Source organism: Rana temporaria, chromosome 1 (assembly GCF_905171775.1).
Source record: "Rana temporaria chromosome 1, aRanTem1.1, whole genome shotgun sequence".
Lineage (NCBI taxonomy): Eukaryota > Metazoa > Chordata > Amphibia > Anura > Ranidae > Rana > Rana temporaria.
Window position 1 is genome coordinate 194,855,883 of NC_053489.1, and position 12,591 is coordinate 194,868,473.

At 42.0% G+C, this 12,591-nt stretch overlaps 1 protein-coding gene across 16 annotated transcripts in view; it reads right to left on the bottom strand.

Annotated features, from left to right (window-relative positions):
- The window catches only part of RIMBP2 (RIMS binding protein 2), a 758,298-nt gene that overhangs the window by 242,865 nt on the left and 502,842 nt on the right, over positions 1–12,591 (bottom strand). For all 16 annotated transcript variants that reach the window (XM_040347437.1, XM_040347489.1, XM_040347429.1 and 13 more), the window contains one exon: positions 10,215–10,366. In XM_040347437.1, coding sequence (XP_040203371.1) covers positions 10,215–10,366 — 152 coding nt within the window. The remainder of the gene's footprint in view (positions 1–10,214; positions 10,367–12,591) is intronic.

Consider the following 12,591-nt stretch of genomic DNA (forward strand, 5'->3'; position numbering starts at 1 on the left):
CCCTTCCTGCATGCTGCTGCGCCGCCTCTTGGTTAATACGGGCGGGGAACATTACAGCTTTCATTTGATAGCCGCGCCGCGTATAGACACTCCCCCTTGCTCGGGATTGGACAGTTCACCCGAGCAAGGGGGAGTGTCTATATGCGGCGCGGCGCGAATCACTACAGCTATTCAAATGAAAACTGTAATGTTCCCCGCCCGTATTAACCAAGAGGCGGCGCAGCAGCATGCCGGGGATGCGGCGTAGCAGCGTGGCGGGCGAGTATCGGATCTGGCATCGGGGGCATTTGTGGGCAGGCCCGTCGCAACAGGACAGGCAAACCAAGCAATTGCTTGGGGCCCCGAGCTAGAAAGGGGCCCCCAAGCTGGCTCGTCTGTCTGCCTGTTTTCTAAACTTTTCCCCACTTAAACTTGCTTACAGAGTGGGTCTATTATTGTCCGATGCCTCATCTAGTCAACACAGAGGCCGAGGAGGGGAGCACAGCAGAGGGACTATTTCTTCATTTTCAGGCACATGTACATCATGCCGCCCACTATTCTATGAGTCCCGGCTGGCGGAGTGATACAGCTGTGCTCCGTTCGTGTCCTGACTGCTTCTCTGAAGAGATGTGAAGAAGTTGAGCGGCTGGAGATCGGGGGAGCAGGAGGAGATCGTGGCTGCACTGGACACAGTGAGTGGGAATAGATGAAAGAATACTCACGGTGTCCTATTATTTATCTCACAGCAGGTTAGGTTACAATCATCACACAGGCAGCACAGCAGGGTCTCTGTCATGGCTCTGTGTCAAATTGCTTTTGGGTGCTGACTTTGTTATGGTTGTACTGTTACAGTCTGTTATATACAATACAGCCATAAGTTAACTAAGCCAGCACTCAACAGCCATGTGGCATAGAGCCATGATAAAGCTATGATAGAGCCCCTGCTTACTGTGCTGCCTGTGTGATAATTGTAACCTGATGATAATAAGAAACATGCTACTTTAAACTTAGTTTAGGGGTACAGTAAAGTTTACAGGCAGTGGAAAGGGGGTTCCACCACAGCCTTTACTGCTTTTAAGATGTGACCAGTAGCATCCAGTTACTGGGACACAGTGAGAGGAATGGATGTCGTTCCTCCCACCGTGTGACGTCAGAAACCAGAAGTGACGAAGATTTGATCACTTCTGGTTTTAGTCTCATGTAAAGAAGCCATTACCGACTTGAACAAGCATCTGATCAAACTGATCTTAGCTTGATCAGATGCTTTGGAGGCCAGAGGACAGATATGGGGTCTAAAAAAAAAACAGATCTCTCTATAAAGAGGACCTGTCATGGTCCATGTTATCACAAGAAATGTTGTCCATCCCTCGTGAAAGCAAAAATTACCAAAAAAAATGAAAAATACAGTGTAAGGTGTTTTTTGTTTATTTTTAATAAATAACATACAATTTAAAAGAAATTTTAACTGACCCCTGCTCTTTCATGCATACTAATAGCAAACGCATACGTTGGCACCACACACATATGTAAACAGCAACAAACCTGCATTTTGCTTCAAGTTAGGGTCAGGAGTGGGGCCGGGGGTGGGGGCTAGGGCGTGGTTGAAGGGGGCCCTGTCAGATAGGCTGTACGAGGCCCCATGATTTCTAACAGCGGCCCTGCTTATTCACACAAGATGAGAGCCTCGGCCGCTCTGGACAAAGCACCGGACTGTTTAAGTTAAGAAGTGGGTGATTGGCTGCTATGCAGCGGGGCGGTCCCAGCAATCAATCACTCACTTTTAACATGAAAAGTCCCGCCCGTTGTCCGGGGCTGCCGTGCTTCTCATCGATTCGTGTGTGAATAAGGTAATGCTCTGTGGGGAGGGGGAGTGCTGTGCTGTTATTGGGACAGGAGTCTACTATCTAGGGGGGTCTGTGATGAGGAAAAAAGTATGTGAGGGGGGGGGGGTCAGTCTGTGATGTGGGGTCAGTCTGTGATGTGGGGTCAGTCTATGATGGGGGCACCAGTGTGATGGGGGGTCAGTCTGTGATGGGGCACCAGTTTGTGATGGGGCACCAGTTTGTGATGGGGGATCAGTCTGTGATGGGGGGTCAGTCTGTGATGGAGGCACCAGTCTGTGATGGGGGGGGTCAGTCTGTGATGGGGGTTAGTCTGTGATGGGGGGGTCAGTCTGTGATGGGGGGTCAGTCTGTGATGGAAGCACCAGTCTGTGATGGGGGGGTCAGTCTGTGATGGGGGGGTCAGTCTGTGATGGGGGCACCAGTCTGTGATGGGGGCACCAGTCTGTGATGGGGGGCACCAGTCTGTGATGGGGGGCACCAGTTTTGAGTGTGAGTGAACGTAAACTGTATCGCTATGTTGTGGTTCCTGTAGGTTTTGTGGAGGGGGGGGGTTGGGGGGCCTCTATGTCCATTTTGCTTGGGGCCCCCAAATTCCTTCAAACGGCCCTGTTTGTGGGAGTACAAGTACTCCCGCAAATACTCGGAATCGGTCCCGATACCGATACAAGTATCGGTACGTATATATTTACGTATATTACGTATATATTTTTCTAATTTTACTTCACCAACTTAGACTATTGTGTTCTGATCCATCACATATAATTTAGATTAAAAAAAAACATTAAACTAAAGGCTGTAATGTAACAAAATAGGTAAAAAGCCAAGGGGGGTGAATACTTTTGCAGGGCACTGTATCTCAGATCATGGTTCAGTAAAGCTTATCCTAACTCCTTTCAATAAAGAGAGTTTGGAATGTGGCATCTTAATGAAAACCTTTTGGACGATCCAGTTGCCATTGAAAATGAGTTCTACTCTTACATGTTACGTTAATGAAAATGGCTCTGGAGAGGTATATGAGAGTGTGTTATGGAAAGCCCACAAAACAGTAGTCCAGGGTGCATTTAATCTTAAAGACTTCTGCAAATAAAACAACTATTTAGGTCTGATGTATGATGGGCTATTACATCAAATTACTATTTTAGCTCATCATTAAACAGAGGGTGACATCCAAGACAGGCAAAGCTTGGCAAATCTTAGGTTGCAGTTGAAATAGATGGTCCATTGGTTCAGAGTAGGTTTAGACTCCTGGTCCACAGGTTTTACATTCAGGGGAATAAATGTGCCCGCATGTTAAACAGAGTCCTCAAGCATTCATTTTGGAAAATGTATGTTTCATGTTGAAAATCTCCAACTGGCAAGGAACTCTACGAGCCTTCAAAAATTGGCCAAAAATTTAAGGAGCAGCATTATTCTTTAAAAAAATAGAAAATAAAAAACTAATAGTGAGCAAAATTTTTATTTATTTGTACATGTGGTGCCAGAACACATTTTAAATAAGTGCAGCTTTTTTTCATTAATATAATTAGTCACATTAATTATAGTTTTTATTTTGTTGGTTATACTCCTATTAGTGCTTTAGTAATATACTGCATATTTAGTATTATTCTTTGTATAATCTAAAAGAAGGGGAATCAGAAATAGAAAACAAAATAAGACATCGGATAAGTGACTACAGTACCTTGAAAAAGTATTCATATCCCAAATTTTCCACAATTTGACATGTTATATCCAAAAACGTAAATGTATTTTATTGGGATTTTATGTGATAGACCAACAAAAAGTGGCACATAATTGTGCAGTGGAAGGAAAATGATAAATGTTTTTCCATTGTTTTTACAAATAAATAACTGAAAAGTGTGACGTGCATTTGTATTCAGTCCCCTTTACTCTGATACCCCTTACTAGCATCTAGTGGAACCAATTGCCTTCGGAAGTCATCAAATTAGTAAAGACACTGTATCTGTCAGAAAGAAATTATCCCCAATTACCAGCTCAGGCTATAAAGAAATTAGAACAGGATATCTTATTCAGTGACATTTTGTGAACTCTTAAGAATGTGCCTTTGGGTAGAAGTCCTGTCCCAAATGGTTTCATTAGGACATGTTTTTCTGAAATATTCTGATATCCTCTTACCTTATATGACTTTTTAATTTAATTAGTAAATAGAATCCACCTGTGTGTAATTTAATCTCAGTATAAATACAGCTGTTCTGTGAAGCCCTCAGAGGTTTGTTAGAGAACCTTAACCACTTAAGAACCTTGGCTGTTTTTCAGATTTGGCGTTAAAGACTAAAACAGTTTTTTTTGCTATAAAATTACTTAAAACCCCCAAACATTATAAATATTTTTTTTTCTAACACCCTAGAGAATAAAATGGCGGTCATTGCAATACTTTTTGTCACACCGTATTTACGCAGCGGTCTTACAAGCACACTTTTTTTTGGAAAAAATTCACTTTTTTTTATTAAAAAATAAGACAACAGTAAAGTTAGCCCAATTTTGATATATATTGTGAAACATAATGTTACGCCGAGTAAAATGATACCCAACATGTCACGCTTCAAAATTGCGCCCGCTCGTGGAATGGCGTCAAACTTTTACCCTTAAAAATCTCCAAAGGCAACCTTTAAAAAATTCTATAGGTTGCATCTTTTGAGCTACAGAGGAGGTCTAGGGCTAGAATTATTGCTCTCGCTCTAACGATCGCGGTGATACACTTGTGTGGTTTGAACATCGTTTTCATATGCGGGCGCTACTCACGTATGCGTTCGCTTCTGCGCATGAGCTCGTCGGGACGGGGCGCTTTAAACAATTTTAATTTTTTTGTTTTCTTATTTATTTTTATTTATTTTATAAATTTTTACACTGAAAAAAAAATGGATCAGTTTTATTACTATTACAAGGAATGTATACATCCCTTGTTATAGAAAAAAGCATGACAGGTCCTCTTAAAATATGAGACCTGGGGTCAAAAATACCTCAGATCTCATATTTAGACTTAAATGCAAAAAAAAAAATTACAACAAGAAAATATTGCTTAAACCTCCCTGGCGGTATGATTATTTCAGATTTTAGGTGCTGAAAGTGGTACCATTATTTTGCAAGGAAATTTGGCATTTTATACTGTAGGCCTGTAATTCTTAGGAATAACTCACTTAAATCTGACCAAACAAGAGTCTAGTAGGCATCCCGGGTATGAAAAAGTTTGAAAAACAAAATTATAAATTATAATATAATAAATAATTATAACAAATAATAATATAATTATAATAAATATTATTCAATAATGTAATCAACTCAAAATCACTGAAATTTACTCAGTTGCAGAATTGCTGCTGTCATTATTTTTATTTTTTTATGATGAATTTCCCCACAAATCGCTATCACACAATTCTGCAAGTGATTATAATTTATTATCGCTGTTTTCTAGCTGCTCTAAAACCATTTTTGACATAAAGGGACACTTTTGGTTGCTATGGACAATCTACAGTTTGCAGGCAGAAAAAACTGTTTTTATTATACAAAAGAACATGTAGGGCACTGGCCAGACCACTAGGGACAAGGGGTGTGTGTATTTTTTACATACTGTATGTAAGATGTTTGTTTACTTTTTTGAATTTGGCGCCGTTCTCCGCCCCCGTGCATCGTAACGTCGCAGGGAACGGAGATCGGCGGCACATAGGGACACTGTTTGAATCGAGCGAGGACCTGCTCGCTCACACAGTGCGGCGGCATCGCTGGATCCAGGTACAAGGTAAGTAACTTTGTCTCTGGCTGCAGCGTGGCGAGCCTGAGTCTGGCTCGGGGATACCGCTCTTGGTATAAAAATCTTACCCCGAGCCAGACTCAGGAATACCGCCAGGGGGGTTAAGAAGCATGGGCGGAAGTGACGTTTTGACGTCACTTCTGCCCTGCTATGGGGACGGGTGGGGGCCATCTTGCCCTTACTCGTATCCCAGCCAAGCAGGAGACAGCACCCGATCGCCGCTGCCGACGGCTCCGGTAAGCGGCGGAGGGCGCGGGAGAGCGGTGATTTTGTGGCGAATTCCGCCATGGAGACCACCGTTTTCGTTTACAGGACCGCTCGCAGGAAAGATGGATATCTCGGTTGTGGCAGCAGCTGCTGCCGTTACCGAGATATCCATCTTCAAAGACAGGACGTATATAGTCGTGAGCAGGTCCTTAAGTGGTTAATGAACAAACCGCACCAAAGAAAGGCCAAGGAGCACACCAGACAGGTCAGGGATAACGTTGTGAAGTTTAAAGCAGGGTTAGGTTATAAAGAAATATCCAAAGCTTTAAACATCTCGCAGACCACTGTTCAATCAATCATCCAAAATTGGAAAGAACATGGCACAACTGCAAACCTACCAAGACATGGCCATCCACCTAAACTGACAGGCCTGGCAAAGAGAGCATTCATCAGAAAAGCAGCCAAGAGGCCCTTGGTAACTCTGGAGGAGCTGCAGAGATCCACAGCTCCAGTGGGAGAATCTGTCCACAGGACAACAATTGTCATACACTCCACAAATCTGGCCTTTATGGAAGAGTGGAAAGAAGAAAACCATTGTTGAAAGAAAACCATAAGAAATCCCATTTTCAGTTTGCGAGAAGCCATGTGGGGGACACAGCAAACATGTGGAAGAAGGTGTTCTGGTCAGATGAGACCAAAATGTTACTTTTTGGCTGAAAAGCAAAACGCTATGTGTGGCAGAACACCAACACTTCACATCACCCTGAACACACCATCCCCATCGTGAAACATGGTGGTGGCAGCATCATGTTGTGGGAATGATTTTCTTCAGCAGGGTCAGAGTTTAAGGGAAGATGGATGGAGCCAAATACAGTGCAATCATAGACGAAAACCTGTTATGCCGCGTACACACGACCGGTTTGTCTGATGAAAACGGTCTGATGGACCGTTTTCATCAGACTAACCGATCGTGTGTGGGCCCCATCGTTTTTTTATCCATCGGTTAAAAAAACGAGGAAAAAAACGATCGTCTGTAGGCACGTCCATCGGTTAAAAATCCACGCATGCTCAGACTAAATTAGGGGACAGGAGTGCTCGTTCTAGTAAAAGTAGCGTTTGTTATGGAGATAGCACATTCATCACGCTGTAACAGACAGAAAAGCACAAATCGTCTTTTACCAACACAAAATCAGCTAAAGCAGCCCCAAGGGTGGCGCCATTGGATTTGAACTTCCCCTTTATAGTGCCGTCGTACGTGGTTTACGTGACCGCGTTCTGACGCGATCGTTTTTTTAACCGATGGTGTGTAGGCACGACTGATCATCAGTCAGCTTCATCGGATAACTGATGAAAAAATCCATCAGTCCGTTTTCATCGGATGGACCGATCTTGTGTACAGGGCATTAGAGTCTGCAAAGACTTGAGACTGGGGCGGAGGTTCACCTTCCAGCAGGACAACAACCCTAAACATACAGCCAGAGTTACAATGGAATGGTTTAGATCAAAGCATATTTACCTGTTAGAATGGCCCAGTCAAAGTCCAGACCTAAATAAATTGACAACCTATGGTAAGCAGGAAAATTGCTGTTCACAGACGCACTCCATACAAGTTGACAGACCTTGAGCTATTTTGCACAGTAGAATGGGCAAACATTTCACTCTCTAGATTTGCAAAGCTGGTAGAGACATACCAAAAAAGACTTTCAGCTGCAGTTGGGGCGAAAGGTGGTTTTACAAAGTATTGACTCAAGGGGCTAAATAAAAATGCACGCCACACTTTTTAGATATTTATTTGTAAAACATTTTGAAAACCATTTACCATTTTCTTTCCACTTCACAATTGCGTGCCACTTTTTGTTGATCTATCACATAAAATCCCAATAAAATACATTTACGTTTTTGGTTGTAACATGACAAAATGTGGAAATGTTTAAGGGGTATGAATAGACAGTCAGCCAATCAGGAGAGAAAGGGGGCTGGGCTGGCCGGGCCACAGCTTTGTGTCTGAATGGACACAGGGAGCTGTGACTTGGCTCGAGTGCCCCCATAGCAAGCTGCTTACTGTGGGGGCACTCAACAGGAGGGAGGGGCCAGGAACACAGAATAGGGACCCGAGAGCAGGAGGATCCCTATTTTAGACACACAGTAATCACACCTCCTTGATTAGTGACCACAGAGAGAAAGCTCCCAGCACTGTGGTTATCAGGAAAGACAACCAGGAAGGGTGTGGAGATCAGAGAATAATTACAGCAACTTGAGAGCAGAAATGAACAATGAGGACATGAAAACAGCACTGCATTAGGGTTAAGGAAGCTATTAAGATAAAAAAAAAATCCTTTACAAACCCTTTAAGAACTGAAGTATGTTAACTTTTGATCAGGGTCACTTAGGTAGTTGCTGTTGCTATTATGATTTAAAAAGAGTAAACATAGTTGATTGATAATAAGTCTGTAGCTCCTATCCATATCCTGTTATTTCTGCTAGGGATAAATCAATACAGCTACGGTATTTCCATGAATGTAGTATACCCCAAAAAGACTCTGTCTAATGCATAGACGGCTACCTCCTTTGTCATAAATGCGAGATGGAACAGGTATCCATATGATATGGTCCTAATAAGATCAGACCATTTTGGTCAGCAGTCATAGCATTTATCACAGATACCTTTAAGCTCCCCAACATCTGCAGCCCCACGTGGTGTCTCCTGGGGGTGTTTGGGGACATTGAGCTTCCTACCAAGTTTAAATTGTTATTGCAGTTACTACTTTATTATGCCAGGAAAACAGTAGTACTGTATTGGACTCTGAACCCCTACATATTGGTCTGTGGAAACCTGTTATAAAGCAAAATCTCCCATTGTACAAATTAGTTTATGAGGCTAGGGGCTGCCCTACAAAATTCACCAACATTTGGGTCCCATGGCTAGACTCACAAGACACAAGTAACTCTTTGCTAAGTTTAATATCTAGCCCCCTTCTCTAATGATGGCGTATTTGTAAGGGTGACAATGCTTAAGAGACTTTTCATGATATGTAAATTTATTAGGTTACGTGTTGCTGGCACTCACTTTCCCTATATGGAAAGTAAGGATATAGGGGGTTATTTACTAAAACGGCATGGTGCAAAACCTGGAAATCAATTAGCTTCAAGGTTTTATAGTCAAAGCTTAATTGAACAAGCTGAAATTAGAAGCTGATTGGTTACCATGCCCAGCTGCACCAGATTCTGAGTGCTCCCGTTTTGGTAAATCTCCCCCATAGTCTAAGGGCCCTTTCACACGTACGGACCATATGTCCGCATTTTTATCCGTCCGTTTGCGGATGAAAACGAGACATACATGGGTCCCTATGTGATTACGGATGTCAGCAGATGAACATCCGCTGACACCCGTAATTTGTCCGCCTCCGCAAAGATCCGAATTTGCGGACGGAAGAAATCCTATTTCTCTTCCGTCTGCCGGATCGGATGAACATGGACATACGGTCCGTGTTCATCCGATCCCCCATAGGGGAGAGCAGAGGAAAGACAGGGCGGTCCCTGCACAGTGTGCGGGGGCCGCCCTGTCAGCTGCCAGCTCAGCGGGGATTTTACGGAGGATCCCCGCTGAGCTTTGCGGACACATGGAGCAGATCATTACTGATCCGCCCCTTGTCAAAGGGCCCTTACTCTATTTTATTCTGGTTTGTTTACTGTTCTGTAAAAATGTGACAGATTTTGGTGACTAAGAGACATGTTTCAGTATGTTTTCTCTTTATAATATTGGTATACTCCTATTCTATAATGCTACGTAATGGATGAATTGCTGAGATGTATTCTCATGTCTTTCATTGTATATAACCTGTCTCTTCTGTTTCTTTCAATAAAACAATATATTTTTTTTAAAAAGCACTCACTGACCTCTATGACGCTGCAGATATGTGTTATGCCAGCATCTATGGGTTAAAATAAGCCCTCACTGACCTCTTTGGTTACAACCATTCTAGAGTAATTCATCCTCTAAGCAGTGAAATTAGTCAAGTCAGGTGTTACCGGTCTACTCTCTCCCCTCATACTGTGTAACTGCTCTTTGTGTACATTAGAGATTAGAAGGCTGATAGGAGCTGAACTACAGAGAACACGTAAAAGTTAAACTGATAAGCTTTGGTTGTATAGTTTGAAGATAAAATATTCCACAGGTGCTGCAGCTACAGTCAGTGATAGCCCAGTTAGACCAGAGTGGTCCACTGCAGTGTGTTGCATGAGCGTTAAGATACATTCACTTGAATAGGCTGCCTATGCACCTCAGTGCATCAAAAATCATTTCTGCAGAAAGGTTGGGTAGTGCAGTAGAGCAATCTAATTTTCTTGCAGTGAAAATGGTGTAATTTTCTCATTAGAACCAGAACAATCTCTTGCAATAGATTATCAAGTAAACTTACATCGGACTCAAACCTGTGCCTTGAGCTGCCAGATCGGGATCTTGACAGAAAAATGGGCTTTACAGATAGTTGTTCCGGCTTTTCTCCTGTAATTTGAAGAGGGCGGATAAATTCAGAAATTAAAGACCGGCTACCTGTGGGACTTTCATATCCTGTATAAAAGAAAACACAAAGAATTATAGAAGGTTTACCAATAGGTTTGGTGTGAAATAGATTATCAAGACATTTATACACCCTATGGAAACGTTGCTATAAAATTCTACATCTTATTTGTAAACCTTTCTTTCACAGACTCTATTTAACCTCTTGAAGCGGACCCCCTTCTGATCCTTAAAGCGGGAGGTGGGCATTCGGGTCATGTGATCGCTGTGATTGGCTGTCAAGTATAAATTCGAAGCTTACCAATTCCTGCTGTCTACCGACCTGGGAGCGTGCAGGGAGTGCGTTCTCAGCATTGTAAGTAGTTTGCACAGGGCCGCGTATATGCAGCTGCTCTGTATTAAGACCCAACCGCAGAGAGGCGGCATATATGGGTACTGTCGGTGCCAAGAAGGTAAATGTATTTTCACTTCTGCAACCAAGCTGCTATAACACCTACTTCATATTTGTTACAGGTTTCCATTCGCATAGCATAACTTAAAAAAAATTGCTGCTTGTCTTTTACTTGCGTTTTATTAGCTAAAACATCTCATTTAGCTCTCATCTTCTATGTAATGTTAATAAAGAGGTAGAAGAGCTATGTTTACCATAATCAACCCTCCCTGTAGCGTGGTGCCAGATCTTCATTTATCAGTTGTAAACTAGAGGTGCTCTCCCTCTATCCTAACAAAGAGATAGAGCTCTCAAGGCATTGGTGGTACATTTTATATCAATGCACTTTAAATCTGTCCCTAAATACAATTTTGGAGTCTATCTGCAATCAGGCAATTTTTGTCATGCTTATTGGGTTGTGATAAAATCTTCTTTCATCTACATTTCTTGTTTACTGGACTGATAAAGTAATGGTCTAGCATTGTAAACTGCCAGTTATCCATGAAATTTGGAATTTTTTAATATTAGGCAGCAGAAAGATGAATGTTGTTATAAATGTTATGTTATGGGTTACTGCACTACACATACAGTATCTTGTCTTGCTAGATAGACCCAAATGATTTATTCTTAAGTGGGACATAAAAATTGACAAACAATAAACTTAGGGAGACTTCAGGGAATGCTCCTTGGGGAATGTCTTATTTGCATGGCAGACTTGTATGTGAATGTATAAAAAACATCTAACATATTAATTGCAAAATGTACATTTTTTTTTACAATAAGTACAGAAGATACTCATTTATGTAAAGAAGCAGATAATTTCAGGTGAAAATATTAGACATATTAGAAAAATATTAGAAAATATTAGAATATCCAGAAAATAAAGGTATAAAGCTGGTAAAAAAAGAATAATGCAGCCACCACATTTAATGATTGGTAAGCAGTAATATAGTACATTTTTGCCTTTGGTTTATATACGCTTTAAAAATCTACAGTCAAATGACATCACTCCAATAACTCATGCTGTAATATTTTTGAGAATCAGAGCCAAAATATTAGAGGACAATTCCGTAATTAAGCTGCTGAGTCACAGAGAAATATTGAACATTAAATTAGAGGATAACGGAGGACAAATCTATATGTTAAGCTTTCATGTTTTTTAAACAATTTCCTCTCAACCACTTTTATTTCAAAATACACCAATGCTCTAGCTGGTGGCAGGGGGGTCAACATAAAATAGATTAGAGTGGTTCTAAAGTTAGGAGCTATCGGTAAAGGAAAAGTATAGGTTTTGTTTTGTAGATTCGTACTTACCTAGGTGGATGCAGCATCAGTCCGATTCTACATCTCACTTCTGCTGGCTCTAAGACTGAGAACCGAGTGATAAAACAATGCTCATTGCTCGGTTCTCAGAGCTGGTGACTGTCACTGGAGTGCTGGGCTGTTGAGGGGGTGGGGCGACCGGCTCAGGCTCTCAGCAGCTCGCTGATAACCTGAGCTGGTCCAGGCATGTGGGCGGATCAGGATTGCCCAAGCCAGGACTGGCTCTATGACCTCAGCTGACAGCCGGCTTTAGCTGAAAACGGGTCACAGGAGTGAGAAAAAAATTAGCTTTGGCTGTACTTCTCCTTTAAGATTTCCACAACTGCTAAGATAAGCAGCAGCACTGCTATGATTTAAAGTGACATACGATTCTTTTCATTCATTCATGCAAGTGCAATTCATTTCTGAGCACTAAGCCAATTTTGTCTTTTTTGGTAATTGGTTAAACATATGCCACCTGAGCCAATGATCATTGCTAGAATAAACAAGTGAAAGATCCGTGGAGGAGAGTAAGGGCTCTTTC